General features: G+C 46.2%; 1 protein-coding gene across 1 annotated transcript in view; it reads right to left on the bottom strand.

Annotated features, from left to right (window-relative positions):
- Positions 1 to 26,829, bottom strand: part of LOC142194639 (4-hydroxyphenylpyruvate dioxygenase) — a 54,555-nt gene that overhangs the window by 6,704 nt on the left and 21,022 nt on the right. The window contains exons 6-8 of the mRNA XM_075263899.1: positions 12,108 to 12,197; positions 11,693 to 11,799; positions 7,827 to 7,904 (exon numbers count right to left, since the gene is read on the bottom strand). Of these exons, the coding sequence (XP_075120000.1) occupies positions 7,827 to 7,904; positions 11,693 to 11,799; positions 12,108 to 12,197 (275 nt within the window). The remainder of the gene's footprint in view (positions 1 to 7,826; positions 7,905 to 11,692; positions 11,800 to 12,107; positions 12,198 to 26,829) is intronic.

The following is a 26,829-nucleotide window of genomic DNA, read 5'->3' on the forward strand; positions in this document are numbered from 1 at the left end:
TGACTGTAAAGCGCTACGGTACCGGGACCGATAGCGCTTTACACCGGGCACGGATCGGGAAAGCCGACAGTGCGCTGAATTCAGCGCACTGTCAGCTTTCTGGCAGTATATAGAACTGCCTGTGCCCGGATATGGTGAAAGGTCCTCTTTAAAGTAGATGAAAATCTGTCCTGGTCATCTGACAGACAACAGTTGCATCGTTTGTTAGGGAATATTCATATGTTCAGGTTTACATGCACAGTTTTTGAAGCCAAACCAGGAGTGGATTAAAAAAAAGGCGAAGTAGCACTTTTACTGTGTTTATGATCCGTGCATGGCTTTGGCTTTAAGAAGTGAATTTAGATTGTGAACCCTACTTGGGCGCCGCTGAAAATAATAGCGCTGTATAAGTAAATGAAATTTAAATTTGTCCTACCCTTTTTTTGACATGGGTAGAAGACTAGGGAGAGAGAGAAGCCAAGTAACAAACTGAATGTATATAGCGCTCTTTGGGTCCAGTCACATGAAGGAAAATGGTGTGGAATTTTCCACGCTGAAAAAAAGCCTCCCATTGATTTCAATGGGTTCTGCTAGTAGAATTTTCCGCTAGTGGAAAAAAAAGGTAGCAGAACCCATTGAAATCAATGGGAGGCTTTTTTTCAGCGTGGAAAATTCCGCACCAATTTCCTCACCATTTTCCTCCGTGTGAATGGACCTTTAAACATTGCATAATTGATGGCTGTTTTTACTCAGGATACTGTCTTTAAAGCCAAGGCCAAAAAACGCTTTAGAATATACAAAGTGGTGGAAACCCATCATGGTTTTTTCCACAGCGCTTGTCACAGAAAGTTCTCAGAGTTTTCCTCTGTGGACTTTCCATTTCTATTATACCTATATGGAAAACATGAGAGTTTTGGAAATCGCAGCATTTGTTACCTTTCTGGCACTGCATTTTCATAACACGTTTACTCACTTCCATAAAATTGATGGCCTATTCTTAGTTTAGACTATCAGTTTTAGAATGTCAAGGGTCTAAAGGTTGGTTCACACTAGCGCTTGTATTCCGTCCACAAGGAGTCCACATGGAGACCCCCCCGGACGGAATGCAATCGCAATTGCAAGCGATGTGCTTGCAAAGCACATGGAGCCCAAAGACTATAATGGGCTCCATGTGCTTGCCGCGCACTGCCTGCACGAATGAATTGTACGGGTAATGCGCAGCAAGCACACGGAGCCCATTATAGTCTATGGGCTCTGTGTGCTTAACTGCACAGCGCTTGCATTAGCGTTGGTATTCTCCTTGCAGACGGAATACAAGCGCTAGTGTGAACCAACCCTTAGTGTCACAACCTTCGCAGATCAGCTGTTTTTATTTGGCAACAGCTCTTGGCGTTGTTCACATGCTGGGAGCTGCAGTGCTCCAGCCAAGCGAAGTGTGCATGTGTTTGGTGTAATTGGGAAGGATAGTTGTTGGTGCTGTAGTTTATTAATGTGTACTGTCAGCATAATAAATACCTCTAAGCTAATATAAGCTGCTGCATGTACCAATGTGAATTCTTTCTGTGTGGGTTATGGCTAAATCACAGCCTGTACTTATCCAAATAAAACACCTCCAAATTCAAGTAAGGGCTGTGCTAGACAGATATTAAGGCTATTATCAACAAGAACTCCTTGTTCCCAATAATCCGGTCTAATAGTACCACCGATCACTCACTTTCTTTTGTCAAAATAATGAAATCTCTGCACCAGCCTATGTGATAGACTGGGGCAGACTGAGTGGTGACTGGAGCGGTTTGTCCCCGTTACTGTTGACCCTTTTTAAAAACCTTTCACCACCTCCACCAACCCTTTGCATCTGTGAATAGGTGGCACTTCTCTGATCATTTCTAAGCATCAGTTTCTGTTAGTTTCAGCACAATTAGGGTATATTTACCGCCGTGTGACTTCTCCGCGAAGCCGTTGCAGTGAATTGGCATCCCATTGCGGCATCCGGCTCCTGATTAGGTCCAAAAATGAATGGGCCTAATCAGGAGGGAATCTCGAGCCAAGGACGCCCGCGGAATCCGCAGAAATATAGGGCATGTCACTTCTTTTTCCCGCTAGCTGAAAAAAATTTCTAGTGGGAAAAAAAGCGAGGGACTCCCATGAGTATGTGAACATACCCTTATGTTTCTACTGTCAGGTGAGTAGTTCACGTCTCAGCACCAAAATGGAAATCTATGACAGTTAGTAACTAGCATAAATTTCCATTATTACTCACACTAGAGAACTGGCGTGAATTAGAAAGAGCCCCAAAACGACTTAGATTTGCCTCTGATTTTCATTGTTGTCTCCACAGCTTAAAATGTAAGAAGAATGAAAGCAGATGCCGCATCCATTGCATTAGTATGTGACAGACATTTATTATATGACAGCTGAGAGGTACGAATATGTGTTAGATCTGTCTAACTAACACTTTAGTTGCAGAGAAATAAATGTGCCTTTTTCTATAAATTGTAAGGGTAAGTTCACACAGAGATTTTTGGTCAGGATTTTGAGGCCTTATCTGCATCAAAATCCTGACCAAAAAGATGGCTCCCATTGAAATCAATGGGAGCCGCTCAGGCTCAAGCGAGGTGCTCATTCTTCAGGCAGAAGACAAGCCTGAAGACACTCCCTCCATGTGATCAGGCCCGTTCATTGGTTCCGATCCAAAAAATCCTGTGTGAACTTACCCTAAGATTGTTTGGGGCGGGGTTCAGTTTCTAAGTGTATTTGCTAGTGTGGTGGTTTTCTGGATTCATACCATTGATGGCCTGTTGAGGACCCCCACCGATCAGCTCTTTGAAAGGCTGTGGCTCTCATGCAAGTGCGCCATCCACTTCACTGTCTACATAGTAGTGGCTCTGCGTGGTATTGCAGCTTTGTGCTGTTCACTTTAATGGGGTAAAGCTGCAATACACTGCTTAGTTACTACTATGTACACAATGTGTCCTGTATACAATAAAGAAGATACATTGCTCATGAGAGTACCACAGACCCTTTACACCGCTGCCCTTGACCTTCACTGGTCTGATATCAAAAATGTGTACCTGGAAAATCTCATGACAATACAGCACCTCCACACTGTATAGAACACAATAGCAAATATACTTAGGAAGTGAGCCCTACCCTAACAATCTTACAACTTAATAAAATGCTAGAATATTTACCTACTATTTATGTGTATATAATCTACTTTACAAACATGGGCTAGTCTTCGCTGTGGCTTTTAGATGTTGCCAGTCTGCCAGGGACTTAAGCATTTCACCTCGATTCATTAATAATTCTCCAGTTTGTATGCTAGATGTATATATAATATTGTAGCTGCTGAAAATTCTTAAACGTGGGTCACCTCTACAACAGGCAACCAACAGAAGAGCAATTTGTTCTTTGTTATTGGCATTCCAACAACCTATCATTTTGGACAAGAGCTAGGTGGAACAGACTGTCCTTCCCGGGCCTGGACTTTTGGCTTGTTAATGAATACATTGCAACTGGTATTTTCATTTATCTTCCTTTTGTGCTTTTGAATAATGTGATGTTATTGATCTATGCTCATGTGAGGGGAGGGCGAGCAAGCAGCGACAGGTCCGGCATGTTGCTTAAATAGACCGAAGGTAAAAGTCCAGACAAAAAAAAGAAATCTACCTAAGCTGACTTATCTGTAATGACCTGTAACACGTTGTTACACTTTCATTAATATGTTGTCCTAATTGATCAAAAAATAGCTGGAAAAATTATCCACCATGCTTATGGTCGTCTTACATGGGGAGATCAGCTGCCCGTAATGAGCGCCAATCAAATGTATATAAACATATCAATACTCGGGAGTATGGTCGGAACCATCGTTTGCCCCCCTACAGTCTGCATTGTTGTCAGTAGGACATCTGTTTACATGTAGGGATTTACTGTCAAGGAACAATGATTTATATGGTCACACAGATGAGGATAACCAGGAAAAAACTTTGGTAAAAAAAAACAAAGCACATAAAGATACTAAAGGAAATTAAATATCTTGGGTGTGAATAGAGGCTTATCCATAAAACTATATATGACGATAATTTAATATGAGAACATTAGCAATATTCTATTGTAATGTTAGAAATGTAAGAAATATTTCTTTTATATCTAGTCTACTTTAGGCTAAGGGTGCATTCACACGGAGGAAAATGGTGCTGAATTCAGCACCATCTTCCTCCGTGTGAATGCACCCTAAGGGTGAATTCACACTGAGTATACGCCAGCTTATTCTGAACGTAAAACACGTTAGAATCAGCGGCATATAAAGCAGTTCCCATTCATTTCAATGGGAGCCGGCACACGAGCGCTCCCCATAGAAATGAATGGGCTGCTATTTTCACTACGAGCACTCCCATTGAAGTGAATGGAAAGTGCTCGCGTGTACGGCTAGCTCTGCTCAGTCTGAGCCGTACACGCGAACACATCCCATTCACTTCAATGGGACTGCTCGTAGTGAAAAAAGCAGCCCATTCATTTCTATGGGGAGCGCTCGTATGCCGGCTCCCTTAGAAATGAATGGGAACTGCTTTATACGCTGCTGATTCTGAACGTGTTTTACGTTCAGAATAAGCTGGCGTATACTCAGTGTGAACTCACATAGAGTTTTTTGGTCAGGATTTTGAGGCCGTATCCATCTCAAAATCCTGACCATAAAGACGGCTCCCATTGAAATAAATGGGAGCTGATCAGGTATTTTTTCTGGGAGCCGGTTTGTTCTGGCTCCTGGAAAAAGAAGTGAGATGTTCATTCCTCAGGCCCTTTCGCCTCACGATTCAGCCTCAAGACACTCCCGACTAGGCCCGTTCATTGGGCCTAATTCGGAGCAGGGTGCACAACTGGGTACCGGTGCAGTATACCGGCATTAAGTCGCGGCTACCATATTTTGGACCGGAATCTGAGGCGGCCTCTGCCTCAGGTTTCAGTCCAAAAAAAAACATGTGAACTTACCCTAAGGATCTATGTAGTGGGCCACAGCGAAGAAGTGATGTTGGAAAAACCGCGGTGGCATTGCTTTTCACAGAAAGTCTGCAGAGTTAAAAGCATGATGCATTTAAGATAAGGCTCACTACATGGGGCCTTAGTCTACAACTTCAAAAGTTAAAATCATTTATATTTGCAAATAGATTTAATCTTTAATTGTCTAAAAACCTAAATATTTGAGATATGCCCTCACAGTACAGATACACTGTGTTTTAAAGTGAATGAGATTTTGTTTCCTCAAGTCCATACATTTGAATTAAAAAAAAACCAAACCTGCTTGGTTTCAAGTATGTACGTTTTGAACAAAATGCAGGATGTTAAATATAGTGTTGTATATGCCTTTCTTTTCCCTATATATCGAAAATCACATATTTAATAGTATAAGAAAAAAACGCTGAAAAAAAGCAGCGCATTTTTAGCTGTATTTCCTTATATGTGGCTTTAGCCTAATGTAACGTGCACACACACTTTTTTTTGTCCAGAAATTAGAGTCCATATATTGTCTGTTTTTCCCAAACTCAACACTTTCCGGAGACCCAGACTCAGTATCTTAGTTATTTATGTTCCTGTGAGTCATTACTACAGGACAAGACAGTAGTCTCAAGGTGAGGCAGTGACTCACAGCATCATAGAGGATTAAGAAACAGTGAGTCCGGGTCTCTGAAAGATTTCAGTGTTGGAAAATATGGTCAATATACGGACCTTAGACTTGACTTGAATAGACTTGAGTGCGACTGTCCCCATAACTGTGGAGCACCCACATATAACCAATGCTGGGAGTTGTGTGATCTGGGATACAGCTGATTAGAGGGGTCCCAACACTCAGACTTCCACAGGTCTTAAAGTCACAGCCTTTCTAAATAATACAGTTTTTAATCAGTTTTTAAACGGTGGATTACCCCTTATGAAGGGATATTCCAGTTCATTATTATTGATGACCTATCCTTAGGAAAATTCATCAATAAAAGGCCAGTGCAGGTATAAAATCAAGGACCTCTGCTAATCAGCTGTTTGAAGGGGCTGTGGCACTTAAAATAAGTTCCTTTACCAATAAGAAGAAACTGCAATACCCCTTTAAAATGTGTAACAAATTGAGTGATGGCCAAGGGAGGCAGGGTAGGGAGAGCATCAGGGGTTTGCATGGAGTAGGAGGATTCACTACAACACAATGACCGGGCTCGAGTAGAGGACCTTCACACTACTGAATGTTCCTTGCTCTCATCTGTCATGGGTTGAGAGCATGCAGGACTTTTTCTCCTCTCAGAAATGTAAAAAAAAAAAATAACAGAATTAGGGCTGGAAGAAAGCTTCTATCATGTTTTTTATTCTAATTTCTCAATAAATACTAATATTTTTATAATTTGATGATTCTGTTTTTTGACCATGTATCTTCTTAATATTTTTTAATATGAGAGTGAATGCAAATGGACTCCAGATGGAGGACGCTTCCTCTCTATTATACAATTAAAGGGATCCTAACATTTAAACACATTTTTTTCTCCCTACCACGTCGGAATAGCCTTAAGAAAGGCTATTCGTCTCATACCTTTAGAAGTCTTCTCCGCGCCGCCGTTCGCTTGAATTACCGGTCCTTGCCGGTATTCAAATGAGTTCTCTTGCAGCACTGGGGGCGGGGCCCAGTGCTCAAACAGCACTGGGGGCGTCCCCAATGCTGCGAGAGAACTCTCCAGCGCTGCCTCCATCTTCGTCAGGAACGTCATCTTCCTGTGTCTTCTTCTGATGCAGGCTTTGAAACTTGTAGGCCTTGGGCAGAGCCTACTGCGCATCCCCGTGGCGACAAGAAAAATGGCCGCTTACACAGTAAGTAAGCGGCCATTTTCATGTGGCCTGTGGACATGCGCAGAACTTGATTTCCACATGGATCTGCTGAATTTAGGAATTCATTGCCTTTTTATAGATGGGATTATTTCTTGTATAAAACTGTTTTAAGTAAATGACATTAATTACAATTTGAGATTACATAGTAGATGAGGTTGGATGAAGACATCAGTCTATCAAGTCCAACCTATAAACCTATAATCCTCTACAGCAGGGGTCTTCAAACTTTTTAAACAGTGGGCCGGAGGCAGGGCATGTCGCACAGACATCGGGAGCGGTGCCCTTCAATAGGTAAAGTGAAGTGCTCTCCATGGCCTGGCCCGAGCGCCCCAGTATCTTAATTATAAATGCACGCCTGCCGGCGTTGTCGGCGGGACCAGACAGAAGTGCTTGGCGAGCCGCAGTTTGAGGACCCCTGCTCTACAGTGTTGATACAGGGGAAGGCAAAAAACCCCATGAGGCTCATGTCAATTGCTCCATTTCAGGGGAAAAAATTCCTTCCTGACTCCAATCTGGCAGTCAGTATTAAAACACTGGATTATTAAACTCTATTTAAAGGGAGCCTGACACCATGACAATGATGTCTTATGTGGGCTATCATTTTATAGCATATTGATATATAGCATAGTATATTCATTTATTTCTATGATTAGAAGGAGTATTTGAGTCCAGTGGGTGGTCCTAACATTGAATGACAGCTTCCCTCCTATGACTGTGCATACAGATATAGCTGTCAGTCACAGGAGGACCGCCCACTGGACTCCATTACTACTTCCATGCATAGAAAGAACAGAGAAATGAATAGATATATGGCAAGCTATACTGAATCTTGTCCCATAAAACTATATATTATTCAGCTCAGCTCCTCCAGCATGTTCATGATGACAGGTCCCTTTTAAGGTGCATACATAAGCAGTGTCACTGTATGATTATAGGCTGGCAGTATGGAGAGCCCTGTATACATATTGTCTATACTTGTAGATTACCAGTTCACCATAGGCTCCATCTCATTATCAGGCTGGTTTCCAACAATGTGATCGATGAAGTTCAGACAACCTGCCGGCCTATAAGAAGAAGAAAGATGTATTATTCATTACAGTATCCAATTTTTCTGATAAACTGTGGCATGTAAAGTTATTTTTAGTGGTTCAGAAAAATACTGACTTTATCTAAGTGTGTTGGTTTTATTCCTTGATGTGGTTAAAATTATAAAGCAGTTTCTCAAAGTTGAGCAGATCATTGTTAGAAGAATGAAATTGGAGCCGTATCATGATAAATGACGGCGCAAGTGGAGCAGACAATAGTGTGAATAATATGCCTTAAAAAATGCCTAAGGCCCCACGTAGCGTCCCGAAACAAAGAATTGCTACGGGAAAAACCGCGGCGGCAATGCATTGCAGTTTTTCCTGCAGAGCTTTTCACAGATAGTGTAACTTTTGCGGATTTTCTACTTCCATTATACCTATAGGGAAGCCACCGGCATTTCGGTAGGTATAATTGACATACTGTGATTTCAGTTTTGGAAATCGTAGTGTGTCTGCAGTGTGTATTTTTTTGCAAGTTGTAGATGGTACCTTGCTGTGACCGTAAAATCGCAGCGATTATGCCACATGGGGTCTTGGCCTTAAAAGCTAAGTAACATAATATAAAAATGTATGCTTTGTGCACATCATTACATGTTACATGTTACATTTAGTGCATACTCCAGAGACACCCCCAAATTATGTACCTCAATTTATATGACTATATACCATACAGTGACATATGCCATCCATAGGTGTCTATTCTCTGTATGAAAATTATTTTTTTATGGTGGGTGTATAGGAATGTGCACAAAGTTTTGCTGTACTATACAGAAAAAATACAGACATATACATGCCTATGGATTTCAACAGGGCACTTTTTTTTTCTTACATCTGTTGGGACTATAAAAATATATGGACCTATTCAGTACTCATGCACAAACATCATGGTGTAAATGTAATGTGCATTGCCTCTACTGCACACCTTCATACTCATTGTATAAGTAAATATGTAAAGTAATGAGATAAAAGGTGCCAGTACTATAAAAATACAGTACAATCTGAGGGCACCATGTTATAGAGCAAGAAGATGTGATCAGATTGGTATATAGTCTTGTGGGAAAAGATTCATTAGAACCGGTAATTTATTATAGGTTTTTTTGGGGTCTTTCACTTCAGGTGAGACTGCAGTGTTCAGGTGAATAAACCAAGCACAGCATCATACATTGTGCAGCAGCTGTGCTTGATATTGCAGCTCAACCGATTAAGGGTTGGTTCACACTAGCGCTTGTATTCCGTCCACAAGGAGTCCGCATGGAGACCCCCCCGGACGGAATGCAATCGCAATTGCAAGCGATGTGCTTGCAAAGCACATGGAGCCCATAGACTATAATGGGCCCCGTGTGCTTGCCGCGCACTGCCCGCACGAATGAATTGTGCGGGCAGTGCGCGGCAAGCACACGGAGCCCATTATAGTCTATGGGCTCCGTGTGCTTAACTGCACAGCGTTTGCATTAGCGTTGGTATTCCATTCGGGAAGGTCTCCATGCAGACCCCTTGCGGACGGAATACAAGCGCTAGTGTGAACCAACCTTCACATGAAAGGGACTGAGCTGCGAATAGGCAATGTGATATGAGGAACATGTGAGCACCACTATGTCTTCAGGCCGGGGCCCCACGTGGCGTAAACACTGTAATTTGCCCTTGGTGGAAACGTCTTGGGAAAAATCGCAGCGTTTTACAGTCAGGGCAAAGTGGATGAGATTCTAGCGTATCCCATGCCCACTTTGCAGAAAAAAATGCTCTGCAGACATGCCAGGATGTCCAAAACCGGCGTGGTTTTGGAAATTGCAGCATGTGAATTGTACTTACGGAAACGCCGGTGGTTTCCCCATAGGTATAATTGAAACAGAAAGTCAGCAGAAGAAACCTCTGCAAACTTTCTGTCTAAAGCGCTGCAGGAAGAACTGCAATGCATTGCCGCTGCAGTTTTTACTGCAGCACTCTTTTTCTGCAGGATACCACATGGGCCTTAGGGTGCCTTCACACGGAGTAACGCTCCGCGCATTTTTCTACAATTTACACGCAAAATGACACGCGTTTTACGAAAAAAAGTATTGAACTCAATGGCTTACTACATTTTACACGTGTATTTTTACACGTGTAAAATGTAGCAAAATGTGTGGAGCGTTACTCCGTGTGAAGGCACCATCAGGGTGTTGGTGTCCATAGTGTGTGACATGCGATGGACACTACACCCGAGGCTGCCTCTCACTAGATCGCTGAGGAAGGTCGTATGACCGAAGTGTTCCTCTGATCTAGTTTTTTTCACATGCCAATGTGGCCTTATGTTCATGACGTAACAACTGTAATGCTTCTTGCTTCTATAATAAATCATTGCACCTTTTTCATGCAAGTGTGTGCAGCAGAATTTTCTTGCAATTGAGGTGGGGTTGAAGGACCCTATATCTGCTAAGCACCACATCAGAACAAGCTTTGAGTGTGCGGTACCATTGTTTTTTCTTACATGGGGTCTTAGCCTCAGACAGCTAATCTTCAATTGATGATCTACCCTAAAATTAGGTCATCAATTAATAAAGCCTGTAAAAGCCCCACATGGCAGAAACACATGGAAAAAACATGGCTTTTTATAGTCCCTGCAAAGTGTATGGGATTGTAGAAAAATACGTGCAGCTAGCACGCTGCAATTTCCAAAACGCTGTGGGAGAAACACAATGTGTTGCTGCTGCATTTTTTTCCCTCAACAATTTTTGCTGCTGCCCGCTATGTGGGGCATAAGGCTAAGGCCCCACATTGCAGAAATGCAGCGTTTATAGCTCCTGCAGAAATACAGCGGAAAAAAATGCTACATCTTACAGTACCAGCAAAAATGAATGAGATAATCCCATCCACACATTGCGAAAAAAAAGCATTGTGGAAAAGCTGCACTTTTGAAAAATGCAGCATGTGAATTTGAGCAATGGGAACACAATCATTTTCCTTATAGATGTAAGCCCGTTCACATCAGCGTTTGGATACCGTCCGGGGAGAGTCCGCATGGGAACCCCATGAACAGAATACAAACGCAATTGCAAGCGCTGTGCTGTAAAAGCACATGGACCCTTTAGACTATAATGAGGTCCGTGTGCTTGCCGCGCGCTGCCCGCACGAATCATGTGGACATGAAAATAGATGTGGAGAAAGTAGATGTGGAGATCTGGCATCAAGCACACGGGCCCTATTATAGTCTATATGGTCCGTGTGCTTTTACTACACCAGCTCTTACAATTGCGTTTGGTATTCCGTTCGGGTGGGGTCCCCATGCAGACTCCCCTGCACGGAATCCAAACGCTGATGTGAACGAGGGATAAGGGAAGAAAAACAGTGTAAAACGCTGCCGAAAATAAAAGCAGGGCATTTTCACAGTCTTTTTGTCTTTTTCCCCGCTGTATTTTTTAGCTGTGGTTCACTACAGGGCCTTGACTTAAAACTTCTGCTCATTCTAGACCTAGGAGTCCCGTCCAGGGACTGATAGCATACATTACCGTATTCATATTACTATATGCAAGGCCAAAGCCCAGAATGATCAGGTTTTTCCCCCAAAAAATATAATGTTAATGTATGCTGAGCTCCTCCTGCTCTGACAGTTTGGACTAAATGTTTAACATAATGGGCTCTTTTTAACTATTTCCCTGCTGTGTAGTGTATGTTATCCTTTACCAGTATAAACATGCTGCTATGGATCATTGAATCCAATGGATTTGTATGAGACTTCTGGATTGTTACATTTGTTCCAGTGATATAATACATGTTAGCGCAATCTCACTCACAATGAAGATAACACTGGGTCACTATGCAGAGGCTTTTTAAAACCTGGGAGGAAGACACCTTGATATGGCCCCAGATATTCAACCAGAGTATGTGTAGTATCTCCATACTGCAAAAGAAAAAAAAAGTGAAATAGTAGCATGTGTATTCAACAACTACCAGTCCTATCATTACTCCTAGAAAGAATTTGCTCCAGGCAAATAGCCTAGGAAGTGAAATGAAGTCCCCCTCCCAATGACTGTCAGAAGGGAAAACTGGCTCATCAGAGAGAAGTCACTGATCAAAGGAACAGAGTTTAATCACTGGACAAAGCAGAGCCTGGGGGATAAGAGGAACAAATAGTACATCTCAGTAATATCTGGTGTCAGGAAAGAAACTGATAATTCAATCATCCCTAAAGAGAGAGTCAGAGCCTACCGTCTGCAGGATCGCATATTTCACTCTGCCACCTTCATCCTCTTCAATCCAAGGCTCCTTCACAACCAAAGCACCACGTTCCTTGGCTTTCTTTAAATAAACAAAGTCACTTGGTTCAAGCAGTCAGATTATAGCAGGAACAAATGTCTACGGTGTAAAATAAAACATTTGGAAACCTATACAGTCAATTTTTAGCTTGATATGGTGGGAGATTAAACCCAAAAACTATGAGATGACCTGCATGATATATTTACGTACATTGTGAAGGCTGGGACTGAGGTGGACAACACTGCCCAAAAATACTAGAATGTGGACGTTCTCCTCAATCATAAACATTGAGCCATTCAGTAATGAGGACTTGGTCATTGTGATTTCTACTATCCCACAAAATGTCTCTTACTGGCCAAAGATTAAAGGGAACCTGTCCTGAACTTTTACTATATATAGGGCACAGTGCTGCTGGTGACAGCGACTCCAGTCATGTTTCCAGTAAAACTCTAATCTGTCCCATTTCTAGACAAAAGAAACCACATGAAATCTGTTTTTACTGTAGCACACTTGCAGGAACGCAGCGCGCGTTTTATGGATGAGATTTGTTTAAAGCGTGCCTCCAATTATAGAAGCACTTTCCTTGTAGTGAATGAGAACAATCTGTAACATCTTCCCCACATAGACTGCTTTCCTACTCTTTATCCGTAGAACTACAGGAGCGTACTGCGCATGCGCGCAAGAGCGGAGTGGGACCCCAGCCGGAAGAAGACGACAGAAGAGGCAGTTGCTGTTGAAGATGGAGGCGTCGCTGGAGAGAGTTCTCTGGCAGCATTGGGGATGCCCCCAGTGCAGTGAGAGAACTAATTTGCATATCGGTAATAAAGGTAAGAGATGAATAGCCTTTCTAAAGGCTATTCCGACGTCTTAAGGAGAAAAAAAAGATTTGTAATAATAGAATCCCTTTAATGGAGCATCAGATACAGATATGAGTATACCTTAACGGAGCGTCAGATGCAGATATGAGCATAGTCTTAATGTAGTATCAGATACAGATATGAGCATAGCCTTAATGGAATATTAGAGACAGATATGAGCATAACTTACGGTGCAATTTTTTTTCTTAATCAACAAATGTGGTCAAAAATAGAAATCAGTAAACTATGGTTATGGTTGATCTACATTACACGCTCTCAGATCCATTTTTTGGCACAAAATAGATATATCTCATGTGACGCACAGAAACAGCAGTGCGGTGGTCCCCAAAGGCTCAACACACAATTATGTATATACGTAAATCCAGACAGATTGGTTTACTGACTCATATAAAGTTTTGATGGATCAAATGGGACAAGTAAACATGAAGCAATATTGCTAATGAATGAGTCCATTTACTGCTGTAACCCTTGATGTCTGCCATACAAGGCTGCCGTTCCCTAAATATTACATCATTCTAGGGACTCACCTCCCACCTTTGCCCTCTTCCTGTGAAAATGTAATTTTTCCAGTAACATACGTATACGAGAGTTTTTAATGGAGATGTGTTTCAGACAGTATGTCACACTCCTATAGTTACAATATAAGATTTAGATATCCCTACCATATTAACCACTGTTGTTACAGAATATTTGTGACTGTTACCTGAACAATGACGTTAAAGAAGAACTTTCACCATTTGGGGCACATGCGGTTTAATACACCGCTAGAAAGCCGACAGTGCGCTGAATTCAGTACACTATCGGCTTTCCCGTTCTGTGCCCCCGGTGAAGAGCTATTGGTGCCGGTACCGTAGCTCTATACTGTCAGAAGGGCATTTCTGACAGTCAGTCAGGAACGCCCTTCTTCACAGCAGCGTCTATATCGCGGTACTGTGAGATGGGGCGTTGTTTACCGCCTAGCGATGACGTTGAGCAGTGAGGAATGCCCCCCCCCAGTAGTTGTCTATGGACGAGTACTATCAGTAGGGGAGGGAGGCGTTCCTCCCCGCACTCACAGTACAGCGCTATAGACGCTGCTATGAGGAGGGGCGTTCCTCACTGACTGTCAGAAACGCCCTTCTGACAGTGAAGTGCTACGGTATCGGCACTGATAGCTCTTCACCTGGGGCACAAAACATGAAAGATGATAGTGCACTAAATTCAGCACACTGTTGGCTTTCTAGGGGTGTATTAAACCGCATGTGTCCTAAATGGTGAAAGGTCCCCTTTAAGATTTTCTGTGGCACATTAATATACTATGGCCATCACTCTATAAGGGAGTAACTAGATGAAAGCAGTATTTATAAGCAGCTGCATAATGTGAAATGAAGACAATACTTTTTGGGCAATTGCAGGTATTTTCTGTTTTTGTGGGAAATAAAGCATACTCTGAGGCTAAGGCCCCACGTAGTGAGCCACAGCTGGAAAAACGCTGCAGAAAATATGGCGGCGGAAACACATTGTGCCTCCATTTTGTGGAAGAGTAGTTCATCAGCCATATGTCAGTAAACCATGAGTTTTTCTGCCATCCACCCATATCTACTGAGTCCTCATTCCTGCACTATTATCAAGGGGACTCCAACCACCATCAGACTTAGGGACACTTGCAACAGGTAATACCCAGGGAATACTACTGGCACCATCATCCACTCTGCAGGCCACCTCATAACTCATTGCACAAGCCCTGTGGATTACCAGAGGCAACTACAACGGTCACCTACTGCTACTCCCATCCTCTTTACATTCCTCACCTGGGTTGCTGCATTGGCACCAACTTGTAATCATTCACAACCAGTCCCCACCATACATCTCTGACCTAATCTCTGGCTACCACCCAACACATAATCACTAATCCTCTCAAGACCTCCTTCTCCACTCTGCTCTTCACACAGCTGCCCCCTAGCTTTCTCCTTGGCATCCCCTCTATACTTTTGGATGCACTACCATGCAACATAAGACTGTCTTCCCAATCACACCCTTCAAGTGGATCCTGAAGACTCGCCTATTCCAGAAAGCCTACAACCTTCAAGCTTCTACCTTCACCTGCTGTTTCTCACCACCATCACTAATAGATTGTAATCTCTTGTGGGCAGGGCCATGTCTCCTACTGTACCAGCTGGTCGCCTAATCTATTGTACTTGTCTTTATGTTATGTATGTAAACAGTCTTCAAAGGTAAAGAACCATGGAATAAAAAATGAATGAAACTAATAATAATAATCAGCATGATACTTGTTTGCATAGCACACAGTGAATATTCCAGTATGGGCTGTTGGGCCCCTGTACATGCACAGGTTACAATGCTTTGTTGGTCTGCCCGTGTATAAGAGTTTATGCAGTTGGCTCTTTTACCCTCTCTCTTTATCTGATAATGTTGAAAAACATGGAAGAACTCATTTCCTAAGTGTTGTCCTTTGCTGACTTATGGCCGATACATAGCACTATGTTGCCATCTGGTGGAGAAACGAATGTACTGCTATGAAATATGGAAATGGCGAATTCTTAATATTGTGAAGAAAATTGTAATCACAGTCATGTGATACAGAGTGTAAATTGGTAATATCCATATCTTAAAAAAACACTTTAACATAACTGAAGATCTGTCAGTGCGATTCCAACCACCTACAGGAGTTATGTAGAAGTATTTCCACACTGACATTGGGTGACATTAACTATTAGTTGACGCATAGACATTATCTCCATCTTGGATATCCGTAGGATATGTCATAAATGTCTGATAGATGTGGGTCCCTCCTCAGTCTTGAGATAGATGCAACACCTACAATTATCAGACATTTATGGTACATACTGTGGATATCCGAGATGGGAATACCAATTTAGGGAACTTAAGACAAATGAGTAAGGGTCTTAGAGTAACTTTATTGTTACTGAAAACAGGCCAGGAGGGCAAATGAGTGACAGAACTTACAGCAAAAATACATAAAGTCCCTGGAATATTATTGTAGGATATACAATAAATAGAGGAGTACGTTCTAGTAAAGTATTAAATGCGTTAAAAAGCAAATCTCGAGCGAGCTAATAAATCCTTGCAGAGTCACAGGAGGCCAGACAAGGAGCGGGAGTCACCTGACACTTGGGCCGCTCGCCTTTATCCAGGTGAAGTCAGGCGTGGACAAGTTGCCTGAGGCTCCTTCCGTGCTGCACTCCAGTAATGTTTTATCATTACATTGTAGTAGCCATAGTTGCGCCCCTGGCAATCTCAATATCTCACATGGACAGATACAATTCAAGAAATCATGAAACTGTCACTGAGACGCCTAGAGGTCCAAACAAATGACAGGACAACCTGAAGGAACAGTATTTGTTTATCCATCAGGAGTAAAAATCAATTGAAAAATAAGAAGTGGATGAAACCGCCACCTCTACATCACCATAGACTACTTTCTATATGCTGCCCCCTCCCCATCAGCTCTCTGCAGGACACAGAGTTTAGGGCTATGTTCACACTTCAATGCAGATATTTTTGTTACATTTATTTCATACAGTATTTGCACAAATTTCCACGAGCTACATTTAGATGATCAAGGCATGTGTAGAAGTTTCTGCAACAAATTTGTTATGAGAAATACATGGGAATAGAGATGAGCGAACACTAAAATGTTCGAGGTTCGAAATTCGATTCGAACAGCCGCTCAATGTTCGTGTGTTCGAACGGGTTTCGAACCCCATTATAGTCTATGGGGAACAGATACTCGTTAAGGGGGAAACCCAAATCCGTGTCTGGAGGGTCACCAAGTCCACTATGACACCCCAGGAAATGATGCCAACACCTCTGGAATGACACTGGGACAGCAGGGGAAGCATGTCTGGGGGCATCTAACACACCAAAGACCCTCTATTACCCCAACATCACAGCCTAACAACTACACACTTTACACACTCAATACCACCTCTCTGACAGTAGGAAAACACCTTGAAACATGTGTATTTGGCACTTGCAGTGAGGAGAGCTTGTCACCAGCAGTGAATTTGGCCCTTGTAGTAAGTTGAGGTTGGCACCAACATTTGTTTTGAAAATCAGGGTGGATTGAGCCTCTAACCAGCAGAGTTTGGGCAAATTCATGGTGGAGGGAGCCTCTAAAAACCCCAGTTTGGACCAATTCATGGTGGAGGGAGCCTCTAACCAGCCCAGTTTGGGCAAATTCATGGTGGAGGGAGCCTCTAAAAAACCCAGTTTGGACCAATTCATGGTGGAGGGAGCCTCTAACCAGCCCAGTTTGGGCAAATTCATGGTGGAGGGAGCCTCTAACCAGCCCAGTTTGGACCAATTAATGGTGGAGGGAGCCTCTAACCAGCCCAGTTTGGACCAATTAATGGTGGAGGGAGCCTCTAACCACCCCAGTTTGGACCAATTCATGGTGGAGGGAGCCTCTAAACAGCCCAGTTTGGGCAAATTCATGGTGGAGGGAGCCTCTAAAAAACCCAGTTTGGACCAATTCATGGTGGAGGGAGCCTCTAACCAGCCCAGTTTGGACCAATTAATGGTGGAGGGAGCCTCTAAACAGCCAAGTTTGGACCAATTCATGGTGGAGGGAGCCTCTAAAAACCCCAGTTTGGACCAATTCATGGTGGAGGGAGCCTCTAACCAGCCCAGTTTGGGCAAATTCATGGTGGAGGGAGCCTCTAAACAGCCCAGTTTGGGCAAATTCATGGTGGAGGGAGCCTCTAACCAGCCCAGTTTGGACCAATTAATGGTGGAGGGAGCCTCTAACCAGCCCAGTTTGGACCAATTAATGGTGGAGGGAGCCTCTAACCAGCCCAGTTTGGACCAATTAATGGTGGAGGGAGCCTCTAACCACCCCAGTTTGGACCAATTCATGGTGGAGGGAGCCTCTAACCAGCCCAGTTTGGACCAATTCATGGTGGAGGGAGCCTCTAAAAAACCCAGTTTGGACCAATTCATGGTGGAGGGAGCCTCTAAACAGCCCAGTTTGGGCAAATTCATGGTGGAGGGAGCCTCTAAACAGCCCAGTTTGGGCAAATTCATGGTGGAGGGAGCCTCTAACCAGCCCAGTTTGGACCAATTAATGGTGGAGGGAGCCTCTAACCAGCCCAGTTTGGACCAATTAATGGTGGAGGGAGCCTCTAACCACCCCAGTTTGGACCAATTCATGGTGGAGGGAGCCTCTAAACAGCCAAGTTTGGACCAATTCATGGTGGAGGGAGCCTCTAAAAACCCCAGTTTGGACCAATTCATGGTGGAGGGAGCCTCTAACCAGCCCAGTTTGGGCAAATTCATGGTGGAGGGAGCCTCTAAACAGCCCAGTTTGGGCAAATTCATGGTGGAGGGAGCCTCTAAAAAACCCAGTTTGGACCAATTCATGGTGGAGGGAGCCTCTAAACAGCCAAGTTTGGACCAATTCATGGTGGAGGGAGCCTCTAAACAGCCAAGTTTGGACCAATTCATGGTGAAGGGAGCCTCTAAAAACCCGTTTGGACCAATTCATGGTGGAGGGAGCCTCTAACCAGCCCAGTTTGGGCAAATTCATGGTGGAGGGAGCCTCTAAACAGCCCAGTTTGGGCAAATTCATGGTGGAGGGAGCCTCTAACCAGCCCAGTTTGGACCAATTAATGGTGGAGGGAGCCTCTAACCACCCCAGTTTGGACCAATTCATGGTGGAGGGAGCCTCTAAACAGCCAAGTTTGGACCAATTCATGGTGGAGGGAGCCTCTAAAAACCCCAGTTTGGACCAATTCATGGTGGAGGGAGCCTCTAACCAGCCCAGTTTGGGCAAATTCATGGTGGAGGGAGCCTCTAAACAGCCCAGTTTGGGCAAATTCATGGTGGAGGGAGCCTCTAAAAAACCCAGTTTGGACCAATTCATGGTGGAGGGAGCCTCTAAACAGCCAAGTTTGGACCAATTCATGGTGGAGGGAGCCTCTAAACAGCCAAGTTTGGACCAATTCATGGTGAAGGGAGCCTCTAAAAACCCGTTTGGACCAATTCATGGTGGAGGGAGCCTCTAACCAGCCCAGTTTGGACCAATTAATGGTGGAGGGAGCCTCTAACCAGCCCAGTTTGGACCAATTAATGGTGGAGGGAGCCTCTAACCACCCCAGTTTGGACCAATTCATGGTGGAGGGAGCCTCTAACCAGCCCAGTTTGGGCAAATTCATGGTGGAGGGAGCCTCTAACCAGCCCAGTTTGGACCAATTAATGGTGGAGGGAGCCTCTAACCAGCCCAGTTTGGACCAATTAATGGTGGAGGGAGCCTCTAACCACCCCAGTTTGGACCAATTCATGGTGGAGGGAGCCTCTAAACAGCCAAGTTTGGACCAATTCATGGTGGAGGGAGCCTCTAAAAACCCCAGTTTGGACCAATTCATGGTGGAGGGAGCCTCTAACCAGCCCAGTTTGGGCAAATTCATGGTGGAGGGAGCCTCTAAACAGCCCAGTTTGGGCAAATTCATGGTGGAGGGAGCCTCTAACCAGCCCAGTTTGGACCAATTAATGGTGGAGGGAGCCTCTAACCAGCCCAGTTTGGACCAATTAATGGTGGAGGGAGCCTCTAACCACCCCAGTTTGGACCAATTCATGGTGGAGGGAGCCTCTAACCAGCCCAGTTTGGACCAATTCATGGTGGAGGGAGCCTCTAAAAAACCCAGTTTGGACCAATTCATGGTGGAGGGAGCCTCTAAACAGCCCAGTTTGGGCAAATTCATGGTGGAGGGAGCCTCTAAACAGCCCAGTTTGGGCAAATTCATGGTGGAGGGAGCCTCTAACCAGCCCAGTTTGGACCAATTAATGGTGGAGGGAGCCTCTAACCAGCCCAGTTTGGACCAATTAATGGTGGAGGGAGCCTCTAACCACCCCAGTTTGGACCAATTCATGGTGGAGGGAGCCTCTAAACAGCCAAGTTTGGACCAATTCATGGTGGAGGGAGCCTCTAAAAACCCCAGTTTGGACCAATTCATGGTGGAGGGAGCCTCTAACCAGCCCAGTTTGGGCAAATTCATGGTGGAGGGAGCCTCTAAACAGCCCAGTTTGGGCAAATTCATGGTGGAGGGAGCCTCTAAAAAACCCAGTTTGGACCAATTCATGGTGGAGGGAGCCTCTAAACAGCCAAGTTTGGACCAATTCATGGTGGAGGGAGCCTCTAAACAGCCAAGTTTGGACCAATTCATGGTGAAGGGAGCCTCTAAAAACCCGTTTGGACCAATTCATGGTGGAGGGAGCCTCTAACCAGCCCAGTTTGGGCAAATTCATGGTGGAGGGAGCCTCTAAACAGCCCAGTTTGGGCAAATTCATGGTGGAGGGAGCCTCTAACCAGCCCAGTTTGGACCAATTAATGGTGGAGGGAGCCTCTAACCAGCCCAGTTTGGACCAATTAATGGTGGAGGGAGCCTCTAACCAGCCCAGTTTGGACCAATTAATGGTGGAGGGAGCCTCTAACCACCCCAGTTTGGACCAATTCATGGTGGAGGGAGCCTCTAACCAGCCCAGTTTGGGCAAATTCATGGTGGAGGGAGCCTCTAACCAGCCCAGTTTGGACCAATTAATGGTGGAGGGAGCCTCTATCCAGCCCAGTTTGGACCAATTAATGGTGGAGGGAGCCTCTAACCACCCCAGTTTGGACCAATTCATGGTGGAGGGAGCCTCTAAACAGCCAAGTTTGGACCAATTCATGGTGGAGGGAGCCTCTAAAAACCCCAGTTTGGACCAATTCATGGTGGAGGGAGCCTCTAACCAGCCCAGTTTGGGCAAATTCATGGTGGAGGGAGCCTCTAAACAGCCCAGTTTGGGCAAATTCATGGTGGAGGGAGCCTCTAAAAAACCCAGTTTGGACCAATTCATGGTGGAGGGAGCCTCTAAACAGCCAAGTTTGGACCAATTCATGGTGGAGGGAGCCTCTAAACAGCCAAGTTTGGACCAATTCATGGTGAAGGGAGCCTCTAAAAACCCGTTTGGACCAATTCATGGTGGAGGGAGCCTCTAACCAGCCCAGTTTGGACCAATTAATGGTGGAGGGAGCCTCTAACCACCCCAGTTTGGACCAATTCATGGTGGAGGGAGCCTCTAACCAGCCCAGTTTGGACCAATTCATGGTGGAGGGAGCCTCTAAAAAACCCAGTTTGGACCAATTCATGGTGGAGGGAGCCTCTAAACAGCCCAGTTTGGGCAAATTCATGGTGGAGGGAGCCTCTAAACAGCCCAGTTTGGGCAAATTCATGGTGGAGGGAGCCTCTAACCAGCCCAGTTTGGACCAATTAATGGTGGAGGGAGCCTCTAACCAGCCCAGTTTGGACCAATTAATGGTGGAGGGAGCCTCTAACCAGCCCAGTTTGGACCAATTAATGGTGGAGGGAGCCTCTAAACAGCCAAGTTTGGACCAATTCATGGTGGAGGGAGCCTCTAAAAACCCCAGTTTGGACCAATTCATGGTGGAGGGAGCCTCTAACCAGCCCAGTTTGGACCAATTAATGGTGGAGGGAGCCTCTAACCAGCCAAGTTTGGACCAATTCATGGTGAAGGGAGCCTCTAAAAACCCGTTTGGACCAATTCATGGTGGAGGGAGCCTCTAACCAGCCCAGTTTGGGCAAATTCATGGTGGAGGGAGCCTCTAAACAGCCCAGTTTGGGCAAATTCATGGTGGAGGGAGCCTCTAAAAAACCCAGTTTGGACCAATTCATGGTGGAGGGAGCCTCTAAACAGCCAAGTTTGGACCAATTCATGGTGGAGGGAGCCTCTAAACAGCCAAGTTTGGACCAATTCATGGTGAAGGGAGCCTCTAAACAGCCAAGTTTGGACCAATTCATGGTGGAGGGAGCCTCTAAACAGCCAAGTTTGGACCAATTCATGGTGAAGGGAGCCTCTAAAAACCCGTTTGGACCAATTAATGGTGGAGGGAGCCTCTAACCAGCCCAGTTTGGACCAATTAATGGTGGAGGGAGCCTCTAACCAGCCCAGTTTGGACCAATTAATGGTGGAGGGAGCCTCTAAACAGCCAAGTTTGGACCAATTCATGGTGGAGGGAGCCTCTAAAAACCCCAGTTTGGACCAATTCATGGTGGAGGGAGCCTCTAACCAGCCCAGTTTGGACCAATTAATGGTGGAGGGAGCCTCTAACCAGCCAAGTTTGGACCAATTCATGGTGAAGGGAGCCTCTAAAAACCCGTTTGGACCAATTCATGGTGGAGGGAGCCTCTAACCAGCCCAGTTTGGGCAAATTCATGGTGGAGGGAGCCTCTAAACAGCCCAGTTTGGGCAAATTCATGGTGGAGGGAGCCTCTAAAAAACCCAGTTTGGACCAATTCATGGTGGAGGGAGCCTCTAAACAGCCAAGTTTGGACCAATTCATGGTGAAGGGAGCCTCTAAACAGCCAAGTTTGGACCAATTCATGGTGGAGGGAGCCTCTAAACAGCCAAGTTTGGACCAATTCATGGTGAAGGGAGCCTCTAAAAACCCGTTTGGACCAATTAATGGTGGAGGGAGCCTCTAACCAGCCCAGTTTGGACCAATTAATGGTGGAGGGAGCCTCTAACCAGCCCAGTTTGGACCAATTAATGGTGGAGGGAGCCTCTAAACAGCCAAGTTTGGACCAATTCATGGTGGAGGGAGCCTCTAAAAACCCCAGTTTGGACCAATTCATGGTGGAGGGAGCCTCTAACCAGCCCAGTTTGGACCAATTAATGGTGGAGGGAGCCTCTAACCAGCCAAGTTTGGACCAATTCATGGTGAAGGGAGCCTCTAAAAACCCGTTTGGACCAATTCATGGTGGAGGGAGCCTCTAACCAGCCCAGTTTGGGCAAATTCATGGTGGAGGGAGCCTCTAAACAGCCCAGTTTGGGCAAATTCATGGTGGAGGGAGCCTCTAAAAAACCCAGTTTGGACCAATTCATGGTGGAGGGAGCCTCTAAACAGCCAAGTTTGGACCAATTCATGGTGGAGGGAGCCTCTAAACAGCCAAGTTTGGACCAATTCATGGTGAAGGGAGCCTCTAAAAACCCGTTTGGACCAATTCATGGTGGAGGGAGCCTCTAACCAGCCCAGTTTGGGCAAATTCATGGTGGAGGGAGCCTCTAAACAGCCCAGTTTGGGCAAATTCATGGTGGAGGGAGCCTCTAACCAGCCCAGTTTGGACCAATTAATGGTGGAGGGAGCCTCTAAAAAACCCAGTTTGGACCAATTCATGGTGGAGGGAGCCTCTAACCAGCCCAGTTTGGGCAAATTCATGGTGGAGGGAGCCTCTAAACAGCCCAGTTTGGGCAAATTCATGGTGGAGGGAGCCTCTAACCAGCCCAGTTTGGACCAATTAATGGTGGAGGGAGCCTCTAAAAAACCCAGTTTGGACCAATTCATGGTGGAGGGAGCCTCTAAACAGCCCAGTTTGGGCAAATTCATGGTGGAGGGAGCCTCTAAACAGCCCAGTTTGGACCAATTCATGGTGGAGGGAGCCTCTAAACAGCCCAGTTTGGGCAAATTCATGGTGGAAGGAGCCTCTAACCAGCAGAGTTGTGGGAAAGCAGGGTGGAGGGAGCCTCTAACCAGCAGAGTTGGTGGAAATCAGGGTGGAGGGAGCCTCTAACCAGCAGAGTTGGGGGAAATCATGTTGGAGGGAGCCTAGTATTAGCAGAATTGTGCAACGCTTATGGTGGATGAGTATGAGGATGCGGAGGAATTGGAGAGGTTGAGTACAGACATGGAGTTTCATGTTGGGGTGCTTTACACAGGTGGGCACAAAAATGACGGCTCTACCCAGTGGTGGTTCATTTTTATCAAAGTGAGCCGGTCGGCACTCTCAGCTGACAGACGGGTGCGCTTGTCAGTGATGATGCCACCGGCTGCACTGAACACCCTCTCAGATAGGACGCTGGCGGCAGGACAGGACAGCACCTCCAAGGCATATAGGGCAAGTTCAAGCCACAGGTCCAACTTCGACACCCAATACGTGTAGGGCGCAGAGGGGTCGGAGAGGACAGGGCTGTGGTCGGAAAGGTATTCCCGCAACATGCGCCTATACTTCTCACGCCTGGTGACACTAGGACCCTCCGTGGCGGCACTTTGGCGAGGGGGTGCCATCAAGGTGTCCCAGACCTTAGACAGTGTGCCCCTCGTTTGTGTGGACCGGTGAGAACTTGGTTGCCTACTGGAGGAACTGCCCTCCCTGCCGCCAACGTCACATGCTGGAAACATCTCCATCATATTCTGCACCAATTGCCTGTGGCAAGCATTGATGCGATTGGCCCTCCCCTCTACCGGAATAAAAGACGAGATGTTGTTTTTATACCGGGGGTCAAGGATAGCAAAGATCCAGTACTGGTTGTCCTCCATGATTTTGACAATACGCTTGTCGGTTGTAAAGCACCCCAACATGAACTCAGCCATGTCTGCCACAGTGTTAGTTGGCATGACTCCTCTGGCCCCACCGGAAAGTTCAATCTCCATTTCCTCCTCATCCTCCATGTCTACCCATCCGCGCTGCAACAATGGGACGATTCGAAGTTGCCCGGAAGCCTCCTGTATCACCATCACATCATCGGACAACTCTTCTTCCTCCTCCTCCTCCTCCTCCTCCTCCATTAAACGCAGTGAAGCGGACAGATGTGTGGACCTACTCTCCAGCTGTGACGGATCGGATGCTATCCCTAACTCCTCTGTGTGATCTGAGTTATCCCTGATGTCAATCAGGGATTCTCTCAGAACACACAAGAGCGGGATTGTAAGGCTCACCATCGCATCCTCAGAGCTCACCCTCCTTGTGGACTCCTCAAAGACCCGTAGGATGTCACAAAGGTCTCTCATCCATGGCCACTCATGGATGTGAAACTGAGGCAGCTGACTTTGTGGCACCCTAGGGTTTTGTAGCTGGTATTCCATCAAAGGTCTCTGCTGCTCAACCACTCTATTCAACATCTGAAACGTTGAGTTCCAGCGTGTGGGGACGTCGCACAAAAGCCGGTGTTGTGGCACATGCAGGCGTTGCTGGAGAGATTTTAAGCTAGCAGCGGCTACTGTCGACTTGCGAAAGTGGGCGCACATGCGCCGCACTTTCACCAGTAGCTCTGGAACATTGGGGTAGCTCTTTAGGAAACGTTGCACCACTAGGTTGAAGACGTGGGCCAGGCATGGAACATGTTGGAGTCCGGCAAGCTCCAGAGCTGCTACCAGGTTCCGGCCGTTATCACAAACGACCATGCCTGGGCCCAGGTGCAGCGGCTCAAACCATATTGCCGTCTCATCGAGGAGGGCATCCCTCACCTCGGAGGCAGTGTGCTGTCTGTCCCCCAAGCTGATCAGCTTCAGCACAGCCTGCTGACGTCTACCAACGCCAGTGCTGCAACGTTTCCAACTCGTAGCTGGGGTCAATCTAACAGCGGAGGAGGAGGCGGTGGCGGAGGAGGAGGCAGTGGCGGAGGAGGAGGCGGTAGAGGAGGAGGAGGAGGGGGGTGTTCTTCTCGTGTCCCTGCCAGGAATGTTAGGCGGGGAGACGAGGTACACCGGGCCAGTTTGGGAAGCAGTCCCAGCCTCAACTACATTCACCCAGTGTGCCGTCAGTGAAATGTAGCGTCCCTGTCCGCATGCACTTGTCCACGCGTCGGTGGTCAAGTGGACCTTTGTGCAAAGCGCGGAACTAAGGGCCCGCCTGATGTTGAGTGACACGTGCTGGTGCAAGGCGGGGACGGCACACCGGGAGAAGTAGTGACGGCTAGGGACGGCATAGCGAGGTGCCGCAGTTGCCATCAGGTCCAGGAAGGCGGGAGTTTCAACAAGCCGGAACGCCAACATCTCCTGGGCCAACAGTTTAGCGATGTTGGCGTTCAAGGCTTGCGCATGTGGGTGGTTAGCAGTGTATTTCTGCCGCCGCTCCAATGTCTGAGAGATGGTGGGTTGTTGTAAAGAAACGCCTGATGGTGCCTTTGATGGTGCAGGAGAAGGAGATAAGACAGGACCAGGGGAGGATGAGGTAGAAGTCAACAAAGTGGCGGAGGCAGATGAAGTGGTGTCCTGGCTCGTCCTCTGGAGTGCATCGCCAGCACAGTCAGCAGTGGCAGTGGCAGAGGCAGTGGCAGAGGCAGTGGCAGTGGCGTGAACGGCAGGCGGCCTTTGTCCTGCCGTTGCTGCCTGCCACTGATTCCAGTGCTTGGATTCCAAATGACGGCGCATTGAAGTGGTGGACAGGTTGCTCTTCTCAGAGCCCCTAATCAATTTCGAGAGGCAAATTGTGCAGACAACACTATATCTGTCCTCGGCGCATTCCTTGAAAAAACTCCACACCTTCGAGAAACGTGCCCTCGAGGTGGGAGTTTTTCGGGGCTGGGTACGAACTGGAACATCTTGGGAGATTCCGGGTGTGGCCTGGCTTCGCCTAAGCTGCTGACCTCTGCCTCTGCCTCTAGCTACCCTTTTTGGTGCTGCACCTGCCTCAACATCCACACTACTTTCCCCGCTTGACATCCCCCCTGTCCAGGTCGGGTCAGTGTCCTCATCATCCACCACTTCCTCTTCCAACTCCTGTCTCATCTCCTCCTCCCGCACAATGCGCCGGTCAACTGGATGCCCTGACGGCAACTGCGTCACATCATCGTCGATGAGGGTGGGTTGCTGGTCATCCACCACCAAATCGAACGGAGATGGAGGAGACTCTAGTGTTTGAGCATCTGGACACAGATGCTCCTCTGTTAGGTTCGTGGAATCGTGACGTGGAGAGGCAGGTTGAGGGACAATGAAAGGAGCGGAGAACAGCTCTGGGGAGCAGGGACAGTTTGGGTTATTGTTCTGTAAAGCTTCGGAATTT

The sequence above is a fragment of the Leptodactylus fuscus genome, chromosome 2 (genome assembly GCF_031893055.1).
Source record: "Leptodactylus fuscus isolate aLepFus1 chromosome 2, aLepFus1.hap2, whole genome shotgun sequence".
NCBI classification, from domain to species: Eukaryota; Metazoa; Chordata; class Amphibia; order Anura; family Leptodactylidae; genus Leptodactylus; species Leptodactylus fuscus.